Source organism: Brachyistius frenatus, unplaced genomic scaffold (genome assembly GCF_029030835.1).
Source record: "Brachyistius frenatus isolate BFR_SWC_R1_liver_20210118 unplaced genomic scaffold, ASM2903083v1 Contig_8, whole genome shotgun sequence".
Classification (NCBI taxonomy): domain Eukaryota; kingdom Metazoa; phylum Chordata; class Actinopteri; family Embiotocidae; genus Brachyistius; species Brachyistius frenatus.
Window position 1 is genome coordinate 6,961,150 of NW_027210607.1, and position 15,098 is coordinate 6,976,247.

General features: G+C 41.2%; 2 protein-coding genes across 2 annotated transcripts; both read right to left on the reverse strand.

Annotated features, from left to right (window-relative positions):
- Window positions 1–140: 140 nt before the first annotated feature.
- On the reverse strand, window positions 141–7,721 carry LOC138616095 (calpain-2 catalytic subunit-like). Its single transcript, XM_069690141.1, has 21 exons — window positions 7,451–7,721; window positions 6,851–6,920; window positions 6,199–6,317; window positions 5,952–6,085; window positions 5,704–5,872; window positions 5,516–5,599; window positions 5,306–5,391; window positions 4,219–4,293; window positions 3,708–3,868; window positions 3,428–3,597; window positions 3,326–3,337; window positions 2,953–3,164; window positions 2,813–2,849; window positions 2,666–2,731; window positions 2,528–2,585; window positions 2,375–2,439; window positions 1,042–1,110; window positions 864–942; window positions 570–686; window positions 422–480; window positions 141–343 (listed from the first exon to the last, which is right to left on the reverse strand). Exons 1-21 carry the CDS (start codon window positions 7,685–7,687, stop codon window positions 320–322), a joined length of 2,103 nt encoding a protein of 700 aa, XP_069546242.1. The 5' UTR covers window positions 7,688–7,721; the 3' UTR covers window positions 141–319.
- A 286-nt stretch (window positions 7,722–8,007) lies between these two features.
- Window positions 8,008–14,402, reverse strand: LOC138616096 (calpain-2 catalytic subunit-like). Its single transcript, XM_069690142.1, has 21 exons — window positions 14,077–14,402; window positions 13,874–13,943; window positions 13,557–13,675; window positions 12,941–13,074; window positions 12,680–12,848; window positions 12,490–12,573; window positions 12,296–12,381; window positions 12,126–12,200; window positions 11,237–11,397; window positions 10,975–11,144; window positions 10,851–10,862; window positions 10,526–10,737; window positions 10,301–10,337; window positions 10,047–10,112; window positions 9,884–9,941; window positions 9,730–9,794; window positions 9,535–9,603; window positions 9,359–9,437; window positions 8,511–8,627; window positions 8,346–8,404; window positions 8,008–8,262 (listed from the first exon to the last, which is right to left on the reverse strand). Exons 1-21 carry the CDS (start codon window positions 14,311–14,313, stop codon window positions 8,239–8,241), a joined length of 2,103 nt encoding a protein of 700 aa, XP_069546243.1. The 5' UTR covers window positions 14,314–14,402; the 3' UTR covers window positions 8,008–8,238.
- Between the last annotated feature and the right edge of the window lie 696 nt (window positions 14,403–15,098).

Genomic DNA, 15,098 nt, shown 5'->3' on the forward strand with positions numbered 1-15,098 from the left:
GCATGTAACCCAAAATGTAAAAAAAAAAAGAAGAAAAGAAATGAAGTTAGTGCTTGAAAGAACAAAGAGTGCAAGGAGAAAGTATAAATACATAAAATGGATATTGTTTTATTTAAATGAAGACATTTTTATATAGATTGTGGTTTTATTATGTTTGCAGATAATTAAACCATCAATAATTATTTTCCCTACAAATTATAATCCTTTGATTAAGTTAGACACAAGACACGATCTGCGGTTGACAAAATCAAACAAGCAAAACGTTCAGATATGATGACTCAGCAACATCTGTCTGAATTCTGCAGCAGTCAGAGGTCCTTTACAGCATCGCCAGGCTCAGCCACTGTGGATGAAAACGCAGGCTAAAGTTACTCTGTGGTCTATCATCCATCCAGCCATCCACCCATCCATCCAGCCTTACCTCATTAAAACCCAGCTCTATTTGACCATTCCCATCCTTGTCCAGGGTCTTGAAGATGTCTGTTGTAAATTGAAACACACATTTGAACCTTACAAAATGTCTGCATGACGGTGGGATTAAAATGTAGGTCATGAGGACAAAAACTCACTGAAGAGTGACTCCAAGCGAATCAGGCTGCCCACAAAGTTGTCAAAGTCAATGGTGAGGCTTGGCTCACTGTAGCGGGCCACGATTATCTGATGCAGGGGGTTGTTGAGCAGGAAACCTGCCAAAATGTAACAAGAAGAACTGAGGAAAAAGAGCACACAACGTAGAAAAACACACAGGCCAAGAAATTCACACACCTGATTGCTTTAGCTAAATGTTTGTTTGCTCAAATCTCAGCGGTCTCCTCTCAGTGACAAGAGGGACGAGTGTATAATTCGTGAAATGAACTTCTCACCAGCAGCCTCAACAGCAGTCCGCATCTCAGAGGCACTCATGCAGCCACTTCGGTCAACGTCTCTTTCCTTGTACAGTTTCTATGGAGAGCCCAACAGGTTAACGTGCCATCACCAGTCCACCAATCAACTGTGTTTCATGTGCCATGTTCAGGCCAATAAAACAAATAAAGTACACACCAGGAACTTCTCAATCTTTGTCCACAGGATCTTAAATTCTACCAGTCCCAGCTTGCCACTTCCATCTGTCTTTTAAGAGAACGTCAAGGAAAATTGCATGCCAAACAGATGAAGCTGTATCCGTAAGAACTGTAACATACAAATAGAGAATATTGCTAGATAGTGAGGATTGAGAGGATTTCTTTAGCCTTAAAGAATAGTTTGACTTTTTGCCTTCCAAAATTAATACCACTATCATGTAGCTAAATATAAAGCTATATATATATATATATATATCAAGCAAACAGTTAGCCTTGCTTAGTATGGATATTTAAGACAGCTCGCCTACCACTGTCCAAAAGTGAAAGACTTTGTCTCCCAGCCCTTCTGAAGCTCACTAACACATTACATTTTGTTTGTGGGGTCAATATGAAAACATTAAAAAAAAAAAGAAGGGTGAAAACAATTTGTTCAGGGTTTAAAAGGGTTCATAAGGTATTAAATCAGATGCACTGAGTTTGTGGAGTGTCAACTGTGCTACCCCTTGTTTTTGTTACTTGTCTAACCAATGATTCTTTGTGTCTCTCTGTGCGTCTTTCTGTCTCTTTCTTTGTCCAGTCCCCGTCACCCTCTATTCTCATTTTGTCTCCATTTGTGTCCTTACCTGCGTCCACCCACCAGAGGTCCCCAGTCTGTTCCTCCTTCCTGCCACGCCCACCTCACCCCACCTCACCTGTTCCCTGTTTCCAATCTTCTCCAGCTGAAGCCTCTCCCTAATCAGCCACACCACCTACTTCTACTCCTCCTTAGTCGCTGCTTCTTCGCTGGATGTGGAGTCTGAACACAGTCAGCATCATATCAAGCTTTTACCTGTCTTTTGTTTCTCGCATTTTGAACGCTGCATTTACCCCTCCTGTGTTTTCCTCAGAGACTGGATTTTGTTTGCATCCCCTCATATGCAAGACAGATTTTTTTCTTTTGTCGCCTATATCCTCGAGTCTCTGTCGTGAATATGTGTCCTGACGACTGCGAATTGGAACAGTCCTGTTTAGTCATTATTTTGTTCATATTAAATTAGTGAGCTTCAAGTGCTTTTCAGTGAGTTTTAAGCAGAGCCGGGTCAGCTGTTTCCTTCTTTTGAAACTTTAGGTTAAGCTAAGCTAACTGGCTGCTAGCTGTAGCCAATATTTCAAGGACAGACATGAGAGCAACCTCTAACTTTCAACAAGAAATCAAATATACATAGCGTATGTCCCAGATGGGACACAATATTTCACTATTTGTCAGATAACCAGATGTTAAGATGGTTTGGTGGATGTTTCCTGACACGACTTCGGGCTCGGTAGAAGGATACATCCAGCAGATTGATCATGTTGCGGCAAGTTGTCAGACTAAATCCTCCGGTTTTGATGTCATCTCCTGAAAATAATAAAACGGGTAATTTACTGTGCCGGATTCACATACTGAACTTTCACTGAAAGAAAAGAAAGGAAAGAATTTCTCTTACGCTTCGCCACCACTCTGTTGAGAATTCGCTGAAGCTCGAAGGCAGAAATCTCCACATCCTAAGAAGCGTATGACGCAGACACTTTGTAAGACCTAAGAACAATGATGGGAGACCATAACAAGTCATTAGCTTACTCACGTGTCCAGCAAGCTGTCCAAACAGTCTCTTGAATCTGTCCGAAATGTCCTCCTCATCAATATCGATCTAAAGGTGAAAAACATTCCCATTTTGTAAAAAATAATAATATCGAGATCACAACAAGCACATCAAGGAATTTGATTTTACCTGCTCAACATGGCAGTCGATGGGATCATCAATTTCTCTGAAAAGCAGCGAGAAGTCATGTTCTTCAGTCATTTAAAATTCTATGGTGTAATAGTAAATGTGTCTTTATAAAATTGCATGTATTAATGATAGGAACATACTGGAAATCTGCTTGTTTCTCAGAGAACACCCTCACATAAAAGTCTCCATTCTTGTTGGGCTCGAAGGTGGAAGGGATGATTAGATATTCTCCAGGAGGAAGACAGAAGTGGTTGCACACTTCTCGCAGGTTGATGAAGGTCTCGGATCGCGCAGCTGAACAGCTGTACTGGAAGAAGTTTTTCTTCAGGTGCACTTGCCTTTTGCCAGAGTACTGCAAAAGGACACACATGCAATATGGTCACATGAGGACGCCCTATACCTTCTCTCTGACATCTGAATGTACTTATAGAGTTGTTAGACTTGAACATGTAACATCTGCTTTGATTACTCATTCAAAATTAATGCTCCCAGCAGCGTCTTTGTCTTACATACCTCCTCAGGCAGCTAAAAAAAAAAGACAAAAGCAAAGCAAATGTATGAATAGGATGAAAATGTTGCATATCAAATGTCTTCTCTTTCAGTCTAGCTCTTTACCTCATAGATGGCAAAGCCGATGGTCTCCATGTCCTCCCCCATTTTCCTCATACGGCGCCTGTTCTTCTGCATTAAGCCCACAATGAAGGTGCAGCCCTCCTCACCATCATCGGGGTCATCATCCACCTCGTCCAGCTTTATAACAAACTGAGGATTCATCCAGAAGGTATCTTGGAAAGAACGCAAGGGTTAACATTATTACAGCAGCCAGGCCTAAATATCTGTTTACAACACAAAGAATAGGTGTTGCCTTCAAATTTGCAGGTAAAACTGGTCTTACTTGGATAGTTTCGGCAACCTCCAGCTGACACGCCCCTTCTCCAGGTGTCCTCAAACTCAGACTCGGCCCACTTCTTATACTCGTCTCCTGTGAGAGCATCTGGGGTGAGGTTGCAGATCTCAAGGCGGGAAAACTGGCGCAGGAAGTCTGAAAACGACATCCTGTTGGAAAAGAAGTGGAGGTAAAGGGAAAAACAATGACATTTTTACCTTTTCTAAACTCTCACTCGAGTCTGTAGAACTCCTTATTGTAATGGTGGTGAGTTTGCTCTTTATAACATGATTTTAAAAAGGCTATAGTTCGATAATTTTCCAGTTTTCCTGCTGCATTGTTGCAAGGTCTAGATAATGCACCAGGGTTCTTCAAAAATTATGCAAACGCATTAATAGTACTGTATACTCAAAAGCAATAATTGGTGGTCATTCACAAGGCTTTATTTGATTAGACTACATTGCACATGTGCTGCTTTTTTATGTGTTTGGTAAATAAAAGTGGTTTTAGTAAGATTTACCAGAACTCCCCATCCTCAGAGCGGTTGGTCAACCTCTTCTGGTCATCACCACTCACATATCTCCATTCAGAAGAACTAGAAAAATGAAATGTGGAGAGGATGACCTACAGGAGTACACTCAGCTCAGTCAGGAATGGTTATTAGAGCCACAGGGAAATGTCATTTGTGCCTCCACACGCTGCAACCACAAAAATTCACTTTAGGATTAGGGTTAGCCAGAGTCTGTGTAATAACTTTTTAACAACAGGATTTACCAGCCTTTCAACAAGGTGTGTATGTCTTGTGTGTGTGTGTGTGTGTGTGTGTGTGTGTGTGTGTGTGTGTGTGTGTGTGTTACATGCATGACAGAAACACATACGCCTATACTTAATAACCTTGTCCAACCAGAGGACACAGTTGTTTCAGTGTGTTGTTTCCTATGAACAACACAAGAGGTATAATGGGAGGTAACTACGAAAACCGGTTTATAAGAAGCAGGTGGAAGCAGTTAAGATAGAAATGAATTTAAAACTATGTTGGTAATAACATCATACTATTTAACAGTCAGAGGTCATTTTGTCATTACTGAGTCTTTACAGTCTGCAGACTGGTTTTTAAAAACCTCTTCTTTATAAATTTAGCCACAAGATGACTTGCCAAAAGAACAGGGTCTTCTGCACAGGTCCTTTTAGCTGAATGCTAATGTCCCGCTGCTCATATGCTCATAAAGTCGATGTTAAAACCATAGAGCAAAACTTTTTATTATATAAATCCAACGTCTGTTACATTCAACCCCTTACCAAATGAGTTCACACAATACTGGATTAAACTCATCACCGCCAGATAAATCTCTCTATTTCACAGTAAACAACGTTTTTTTATTCCGGTGTCTTTCCAGCCAACCTGCAGCTGGTGCCAGAGCAAAATTCAGGACATCACCAAAGTTGCTACGATACATCATCTGGGGACCGTGAATTGGAGCTCAGGGGAATCCATTCAACGGCCATTTCATTCTGGACCAAAGTGATGGACCAACCAATTGACAAACACAGGACTAGCTGCCAGTGATGACTAATTAAAGTTGAGGTTGGCTGCCCTTACAACTCACTTGTCACTCCAGGCTCCATTCCACTCCACCTGACCCCATGGATTTCTAATCCTGATCAGCTTCACCATGTCTCCTCTGTGCTCCACCTGACACAGAATAAGATCAGAAATTGACATCTGAATTACAGTGTACAACATGTTTATGTCCCTGGATGGCCTGTGTGGTATGTAGGCCTCGTATGTATAGTAGACATATACACCACATCCTTACCTGCTCCGCTCCAGTCAAAGAGTAAGCATGGCCCTTCACCAGCTTGCGATACGTGACTGCTTCTGAGTCGGCTGAACTGGTGATCTGGGATTTGGGGGGGGGGAGGGAATTTTGTGAGATAAAGCTATCACATACCACAAGAACAACAACCATGCTACATTACAGAGAAACAAGAAGCTCAAACAAACATCAATGGAGCATCCCAGAAGGGAGCCTCTGCTCAAGGCCTTCCTGATGATTTTGAAGAGATGAGGGTCCGGCTTGTTAAGGTCATGCCTCTCAGCAATGCCTCCAGTGAAGTCCTCAAAACCCTCAGTGGTGCTGCCCCCAGAAAGAGCCTCGTAGCATCCATTTAGCCTGAAGGGAATTAATGAAGGATGAGACCAAAAAACAAGATACTTGTTCAAAGGTATCCAGATGTTTCAGCCATCCATACTTAGCGTAGGCTTTCTCCAGCAAGGCGCTCCAAAACTCTGAGCCCTCCGCTGAGTGAACAAACAGCAGCTTTCCATCTCTGGTGGGTAAACGGTCATCAACCACCACATCCACCCACTCACCAAACTGCCAGAACTGAGAACCAGAAAGATGAAACAAGTAAAGTCAAACCTGTTTGTGAAATTATAGCTCTAAATGAGCCAAAGACATAAACAGGCTTTAAGTGAGGCAGTGTGTCAGTGTTGTACCTCAAAGTGAAAGATGCCTGTATAGTTCTTCTCAAAGCTTTGGTCGTGGGGCACAACGCGAGTCAAAACCTGTTTGTTGAGAGTCAAGGAGGCGATCGCTGCCAGGAGCCAGCAGTCACCTGAGCACAAGTCACCAGTGTAAAATAAAGGGGACGCCTGTGTAAAATCTCATTTAACACCCAGAAAATTTCAGGTTGTCACACATTAGTTTCATTTTGTCATGACACATCTCCAAAACATATAAGTTATGTAGTTTGTTTGCACATAAAACTTCAGTTGTCTAATCTCTCAGTGCTCAGTTGCTGCAAAAACATCTGAGTCTGAATTTGAATTCCTTCAGTGTACTTGCTGCAGATGGAGGAGGCTAAAGGAGTTGTTGTGAGATGTTTTGTGACAGCTGATGTCAGTACACAGGAATTAACTTGCAGTTATGAAGATAAGGTGTTATTTCAATGGAGTAAAGATACCAAAACACAAGCATAAGAGTTTTCAGAGGTTAAACACAAAGTGTAGAGCGACATCAGTGTGTGTGTGTGTGTGTGTATGTGTGTGTGTGAGCGTGCGTTTGAGCGCGTGTGAGCGTGTGTGCGTGTGTATGTGTGTGCGTGTGTGAGCGTGTGTGTGCGTGTGTGCGTGTGTGTGTGTGACTCACCAAGTGCTCCCTGACAAATATCGGTCCTGCTAGCATTTTCAACTATGAATTGTGGATTGGAGCACAATTCCTGAAAAAATAAAAGATAGAATTTTAAAAGATTAGGACTTCAGTCAAATTGTAATCCATCTTCTCATGAGCACTTTTAAAAAAAATTTTTGCCACAAAATATATTCTCACTTAGATGATTTTGCATTGCTGGATATAAAAAGTGTTCATATATACAGAATAAAATACTGCATAAAATGTTGCTGCAGTTCAAAATTTGTTTCTGTTTCTCTCAGAAGAGAAGATTTTGGTTGATGAAACCTCAAGAATTTGGTATGTGGATAAACTGCATTGCCAAACAGCAGCAGCAACTATAATTTAAAAGTGTGCAGCCTTCTGAGTTACTTGTAACATGGAAATGTACAACAAAATAAAACAAACAGTGCTTCCACAAACTTTACCTCAAAAGAATGCACATATGCACTCCTTTTTATCTGTGATTGCCAGTTTAAAAATAGCTTTAAATTTCAGAGTTGTACTTTTCCAGCATATAGACTAACTGCAACCAACTTGTACTTTCAGCTGCTGTTCCTGTCTCCCTGCTGCACTCACCGTAGGTCTCCTCCAGGTGATGCCACGGACTTTGTGGGAGTTTGGCCCCAGTTCATCAAAGCCTAAGGATGAGGGCAGAGCTTCAAAGTAGTCATCCTCAAACAGCTGTCCTCTCTCCAGACAGCTTCTCCTCAGTGCCTCGAAGTCCTGGTTCAGGTATTTCACTGCGTGCGAGTTGGTTCCAATCCCTTTTGCTTTCTCTCGGTTGTGCTGAAGCCTAGCTGCAATGCCTGACATTTTGGTAAATCGTAAGATACTCTCTCTGTTTACGTGTCTCCCACTATGGATGTGAGGTTAAACAGTGTCTGTGTTTTCTGTGCAGCTCAGCTGTCTCCACACCCTTATTAATTGTTCATGGTCGACAGCTTGTTCCGGCTTTACCTGTTTCATCCAGCTCAGCACCACAGACACTGGAACTGCATTAATAATTTCTTTCCAACAACCATAAACAAAAAATAAGGCACAGACTACCTCACTGATATATCCCACTGACTGTTTAAACCATTTGATTTTTGAGATCTGTGTAAGATTTTTCAAAGACAAAAGTCTAGAGGCCATAGTTTCTTAATTTCTTTATTTTTTTTCTTTCATTTGACAGAAGTTGCAAAAGCTAAAGAGCAAAAACACCAACTAAGAAGATGAATACGCTAAATTTCCCCTGCAGCACAAAATGTGTATGTCCAAAAAATAGGAAACATATATATTATTACATATACAATATATTTTTTCCATTTATATGTTCAGACATCTTTAAGCATTTGGAATATTTGCTTGTGTTGTCATCAGAGCTAATGGATCGCCAGGCACAGCCACTGTAAGAGGAAACAAAGTTATAGAACTAGCTGTCGAAATTAGGAGGGGCAGACAAACCAGCAGCTTTTATTTTCTCACGCACCTGCTGCAAGTCCAGCTCAATCTTCCCTGAGCCACTTCTCTCCAGGGCCTTAAACATTTCTGGTTGAGAAAGGAAAGACACTGGAAATGTAAACATGCCACAGCTCTTTAAAAAGAGAGATACGATATATATTAGAGTGATTTTGTTGCATTTGCTGACACTTACTGAAGAGCATTTCCAGTTTGATGAGACAGCCTACAAAACTGTCAAAGTCAATGGCACACTGAGCATCAGCGTAGCGAATGACAATGGCCTGCAGCACAGGACTGTTGATATGGAAACCTGTGGGCAAAAAAATAACCGTCTCTTGTCGACATTTCTTGTTAGCTTGTGTGGGTTAGTTTTATGGTTGAGGGTTGTTACTGATCCTGGGAGAGTATAGGTTTTTTTTAAAACTTTTTGTCAGATAGAGTTATTTTACATTGCCTCGCCCATGCACGTTTTGTTCTCGTGGCAAAAGATACATGCATGCAGGGCGGGAGTCCTCTAACTGGCTTATCTACTCTGTCAGTGACATCCCTCTCATGTCACACACACACTGGCACACAAACACACCATCAACTGTGCCAATATGCCGTTACTTGGTCCTGTGGGTCTCACTAATCAGACATAAATCCAAAGAAATGAGCAGCATATAAGTAAAGTAAAAGTACTATGTTAACTTTCTAATTGCCTATTTCTTATATGTCTCTCAAAGCTTAATACAAAGTTACTACAACTGTAGCGGCAAAATCAGTTCAAATATCACTAATCTAAATAGTTAATATATTTATTCTTATATCATGCCAAACGTATTCCATTTGAAGCAGTCCTGTTTAATAAAGTCAGAACATTTTGCTAATGGACAAAAGCAGGAGAGGTTTGTTTTACAGTGAAACACATCAGAAGGTTTTAAACATGTAAAAGATGAACCTGCCACAGTTCAAAACCGTTTCTTTCCGTGTTAAAGAATTTAATGTGGATATTTGGTTGATTTAAGTGTATAAGACTGCTCACGTGCTCATGTTTGTTACCTGCTTTGGTGGCGGCACGTCTCATTTCATGGGAGCTCATAGTGCCAGAGTTGTCTGTGTCATGAGTCATGAAGATCTCCTATATGACCCACACAAGCACGTGCTGCGTTAACATTGACAGCCAGGTATTCCAGTAGGACCAACATTTATTTGAAACCACATAAAAAACATCTTACGCGATATTTCTGGATTTTGCTCCACAGCAAGTGAAATTCCATCAATCCCAGCTTGGCACTTTCATCTTTCTGTTGAATGTTAAGGTTTATAAAAGAGCTCACCAGGTGAATTATGACATTAGCAGATTTGAGGCACTAGTGACCGCTGTAGTAAAAAGCTGTGTTTTACATTTGTTCATATTTAAAAGAGGATACGTCTAGCAGACTGACTATGAGGCGACCTGTCTCAATGCTGAATCCATCCGTCTTGATGTCAGACTCTGCAAGAAAATGACAATTCATGGCCAACTCTTATGTCAATGAAAACAAAGATGCTATGCGTAAATAATCAAACTTTTTTTGTACTTACGGTGAGAAACAACGTTGTTCAAAATTCGAACCAGTTCAAAGACCGATACCTCACTGTCCTGTTTGAAAAGTGTTTGTTATTACCTGAACTTTTTAGTTCTGAATTCAGTTCAGACGTAATCAAATGGTTTTTTTACTGACTGTTTTCATATTCCTTAACCTACATTTCCAGCGATCTGCTTGAAGAGCTGCTTGAAATGAGGATCCACATCACTCTCAGATACCTTCTCCTGTAAGAGAAAGACGCATAGAAGTCAAAATGTAATCAAATAAAAACACTGGCATTTGAAATATCGGAGAATGTTGAATTCAACATATAATATGGAAGTGTCTCAGGACTAAGGTGGAAAGAAAAAAAAGGCTGTTTTGCAATAATGCCTGCACACAAATAAGCTCATTATTCTGGTGACTTTCTTACCTCCTCTATCTGAGCATCAATGTCCTCCTTCAGTTGACTAAAAACATAGAAATGCACAGAATGAGCACACTCTGTAGTCTTGCATGAGAATAACATGTGTAGTAAATTACATTCTGTATATATTCCATATATATTCCAAATAAGGAGCTGTCTCTAGAGCGTTGTCCACTAGATGGCTGTATGAACTAAAGCTGTGTGTGCCATTTATTAAAGTGTTGCAGATACCTGGTTGCAGCCTGTTTCTCTGAGAACACCCTGAGAATGAAGCTGCCGTTTTTGTGAGGCTGAAAGGTTGAGGGAACTATGGCATATTCTCCTGGAGGAAGCTTGAAGCGGTCACACACCTCACGTGTGTTAATGAAAGTGTTGCTCATGGCCACAGGACTCTGACGCAGCAGCACATCAGGACCGAGGTGAATGTTGCTGCGCCCTTTGTACTGAAGGTTAAAAGGAGAGAAGAGTTTTGTTACTGGAGTGTCGGCCAAAAGTAATGTGATATGTATTTCAAATTTCAGTTTTAAGTAACAAAAATGGCAAAAACAGTACTTACCTCATCTGGGACCTATAAAAAGAAAACAAATTTGGTTTTAGTAATTATTTATATTAATTATTGTTCTTCTTTTATTTTTTAAGACAGTTTTTTTCATATGAAACACCAAATGATTCTGAGACACCTTATAAATGGCGAAGCCAATGGTCTCAAGGTTGCGTTGAAGTCTCATCTGACGTCGACCATCCTTTTGCATCAGCCCCACCAGGAAGGTGCATCCATCCTCTCCATCCAAAGGATCATCATCCACATCCTCCAGACGCACCACAAACTGAGGGTTGGATGAGAACGTAGCTGGAACATGCAATAAGTGTAATCTTTTATTTTAGGTACCGCAACGGGACTCCTTGCTCAGACCTACAGGACTGTTGTGGTCTTTTTCTTACCAGAGTGATTGCGGCAGCCGCCCGCAGTGGAGCCGACCCTCCACATCCCTTCAAACTGGTAGTTGTTCCAGTGGCCCACGTCATCGGTCATGAGCGTGTCTGGGGTCAAGTTGCAGATCTCCAGTTTGGAGAACTGCTTGATGAAGTCTGTATAGGACATCCTGAGGAGAAGAACAAATTTCTCACTCAGGAAAATATTCAGTTAATTTTTTTCAGCACGTCTTTGTCTTATCAGTTGCGGTGATGTAGGAGCTTAGAAGGAACAATTTACATCATAACTTCAATGAAATATGTAGCATTTTATAACTAAAAGGACCCTTAGAGATGGAGAGCTCCACCCAGGCCAATAGTCCACAGTAGTCCGAAGGCCTATGATATGCAAATCTATAACCAAAACCATTTCAATATGTCTGGATATATTTACATTTGTGGAGATGTAATCATTCCAGCTGTTCTGTATAAAACCTTGCTTGATGTGCTAAATTTTAGTAAGCCAGAGGATTACTGTTTCCTGTAAATGTGGACTAATATGAAGTCATCATATTTCTCAAATATTTTGTCACTATTGAGCTTTCCTGCCATCTACTGGTTTTTAACATGTATGGCACTTAGTAGGCCAAATGTCCTATCGCACAAGGATAATGAAAGATAATTCATGGATCCAACCCATTATTCGGATCTGCTCCAATATTTAATGTGTTCTTCCTTGGCCCATGCTACACTGTTCCCCTTGTTTCATAAAAATAAGGCCAATAGTATTTCTGTAATCCTTCTGAAGGACAGACAGACAAACCCCACCAAAAAGATAATCCCCTTGGCAGAGACCAATATAAAAGTACAGTACATATAAAATATACAGTAAATGAAAAGTAATAAACTGTAGATTTACCAGAACTCTCCATCTTCAGCCACATGGTTCAGCTTTGATTTCTCATCTTCACTGACATAGTTCCATTCACTGGATCTGTTTTGGACAAACAGTCAGGTTTTTTGAAAAGTCCTGAATATTATTACCTGACAGGGGATGATGGCTTATGGAGACAGAATATGAATATTTACCCATCGCTCCAAGACCCCGTCCACTCCACCTGACCCCATGGGTTCCTGATACGGACCAGCTGAACTAGCATGCCATGGAAATTAACCTAGAAGAGAAAGCAAGAGTTTGCAATATAATGTAATTTGCATGCATTATGTTAAAAAAAAAAAAAAAAAACATTAATACGTGTTGACAGTTTAGATGAATCTTTCACCTCTCCTGCACCAGTAACTGAGTATGCGTGTCCTTTCACAAGTTTTAGAGCTGTAACTGCCTCTGACTCATAGGAACTCGTGATCTGAAAGCACCAAGAATTAACATTTCAATCAGATCCCGTCATTATATTATAATAGATTAGTTTGTTTGCAAATTTAGAAGAAAATCAGTATAAAAATAAGACTTGCATCAATAGAGCAACCCAGCAGTGAACCCAGGCCGAGGGCTCTCTGAATGATTTGAAAGAGCTTCGGTGGAGCCTTGTTCAAGGTGTATATTTCTGCGATTCCTCCAGTGAAGTCCTCAAAACCCTCAATCGTGTTTCCTCCGGAAAGGGCCTCATAGCAGCCAGTCACCCTGCCAGACACAGAGGGATGTAAATATATACACTATTGCACATTTGCATTTCTTTTTAATGAAGAAAAAGACCTGAGAGGAAAAATCCATACTTAGCATAGGCCTTCTCCAGCAAGGCGCTCCAAAACTCTGAGCCTTCCGCTGAGTGGACAAACAGCAGCTTTCCATCTCTGGTGGGTAAACGGTCATCAACCACCACATCCACCCACTCACCAAACTGCCAGAACTGAGTAGAAAACACCATCATCAGTAAACACAGCATTTAATACTCCATGAACTGCAATAATTCAGCTGTCCTTCAATGTGATTCACCAGCTGCAGTGAAATTAGCTGCAGCTTGCTGGATTTGTCTTTTTTGTATGAAACTAATAGTGATGGAGGGTCTGGTGAAAGCTGCTAATACTTGCCATTTCACATGGAAAGCACTGATCAGGTTTGTAGGAGAACAAGTATGTTTTAGCTGTGTTGAATGAAGTGACTGAAATGGACTAGAACATACAAATAAAACTTGTCTGGAAATTGTTGAATGAGGTTTAACAGTTACAGATATAAAGTTGATATTTTGACTGATTGTGCTGCTACAGGGATCATTTTATAGGCTCCCAAATATGCACTTGAGTATTTTGGAGTACCAGCATGCAATCACAGAAAGAAAAAATGCTCAGTAAGTCAGTGTTGGTGGTCTGATGAGAAAGGCCTTGGCCTGACCTGAAAGTGAAATATCCCGGCATAACGTTCGGTGAAACTCTGTCCATGGGGCACCACACGAGACAGGATCCGCTGGTCTAGAGTCAGAGAGGCTATGGCAGCCATAAGCCAGCAGTCACCTGCACAGTGAGGGCAGCCACATGACTACATGGTCTAAGATTGGGTAAGTATGTGGTCTTCACCACATTGCAACAGCGATGTACCAACAAATCTTTTCCTTATGCAAATGTAATGGAACAGTGGGTGGAGGGTTTTTAGTTTCCTGCTAAGAATTGAATTATCCCCATCATTCATACATCCTCTTAACCCACACTTACCCAGAGCTCCTTGACAAATGTCCGTCCTTGTGGCTCCATCATCGATAAACTTTGGGTTGGAACACAGCTCCTATAAGGAATGTAAAAAGTTGAACACAGTTTTGAGAATTTTTCATTGATCGTAGCTATAATTTGTTCCCTGGAAGAAATCCTGTGGGTGTTAAACAAACTTTATTCTGTTTCTTTTTGCTTCTGCTTCTTACCGTTGGCCTCATCCAAACAATGTCCCTGGTCTTAGGTGAGTATGGTCCCAGCTCATTGTAGCCCAATGATTTGCGCTCAGCTGGAAAGCAGTTGTCCTCAAACAGGCGTCCGCTCTCCAGACACTGCTGCTGCAGTTCCTCATAATCCTGCTTGGAGAACTTTACTGCCTGTTTGTTGGTTCCAATGCCTTGTTCCCTTTGCTGCTGGTGGGCCAGTCGATCTGCCGTGGATGTCATCCTCACTGCTAAGTTGTACAGTATGTAGAGTGCCTGGATGGTGGGACTGGATTTCTCTCTTTGTATGCTGGGTTAACTTGTGAAGCTGATCTTCCTACCGCAATGCAGGTGTGCCTTTGTCTCAGTCTCCTTTATAGCTGCTATTGGTGATAGGAAGACTGGGTCGGGTGACAGACAGGGAGCGGCCTCCCTGGCCTCCATTGGGCAGGTGAGGCGAGCATAGCAACAACCCTATGCAAATTTGCAATGAGATGGCTGCGACCACAACTGAAATACAAACAGGTGTGCCCCTGTTTAAAGGCAAACACAACACGCCACTCTCATCGCCTTATTTAGATGTTATTTGTGAGCGTGGTGGAGGTGGGGAATGTTTTGCAATTAATGTCTCCCACTTCAAATGATTTGCTTGATTTAAGTTTGTAACTTTTACACAATCTAACGAACTATAAAAGTACCACAACATAAAAAAGATAGCGGTGTTTCTCTACATGTAGGATTACGTGTAGCACAAACAGCTGAGAGTTGTGAAAGGAACTCTTGAATGTATGTAATGAAGCAACAGTTGAATCCAGTGAGTGTGTATCTTATATCCGTATTCTGTTCTTACATCCTTTAGTCTGAATACAACAAAGTAAAGTCTTAATCAAAGTCAGTTTGATCAGGAGTTACACTGTTGATACAAGGCCAACACCAGCTCTAACCTGCAATTTAGTGATGTGAGCTGCAGCTGTGAAAGCAGTGAGACATCATAACCATCATCCTAACCAGCAGAGAAATCCACTGGT

What these genes read in the sequence shown, in the direction of transcription:
- LOC138616095 (XM_069690141.1), bottom strand. Translation starts at nt 7,687, where the DNA reads ATGTCAGGCATTGCAGCTAGGCTTCAGCACAACCGAGAGAAAGCAAAA. An exon ending in CTGGAGAAAGCCTACGCTAA is followed by an intron (nt 5,873 to 5,951) that starts GTATGGATGGCT and finishes AATTCCCTTCAG; the next exon opens with GCTAAATGGATGCTACGAGG. An exon ending in TCGACTGCCATGTTGAGCAG is followed by an intron (nt 2,732 to 2,812) that starts GTAAAATCAAAT and finishes TTTCACCTTTAG; the next exon opens with ATCGATATTGATGAGGAGGA.
- LOC138616096 (XM_069690142.1), bottom strand. Translation starts at nt 14,313, where the DNA reads ATGACATCCACGGCAGATCGACTGGCCCACCAGCAGCAAAGGGAACAA. An exon ending in CAGTTACTGGTGCAGGAGAG is followed by an intron (nt 12,382 to 12,489) that starts GTGAAAGATTCA and finishes TTTCTCTTCTAG; the next exon opens with GTTAATTTCCATGGCATGCT. An exon ending in GAGAAACAGGCTGCAACCAG is followed by an intron (nt 10,338 to 10,525) that starts GTATCTGCAACA and finishes CTATGTTTTTAG; the next exon opens with TCAACTGAAGGAGGACATTG.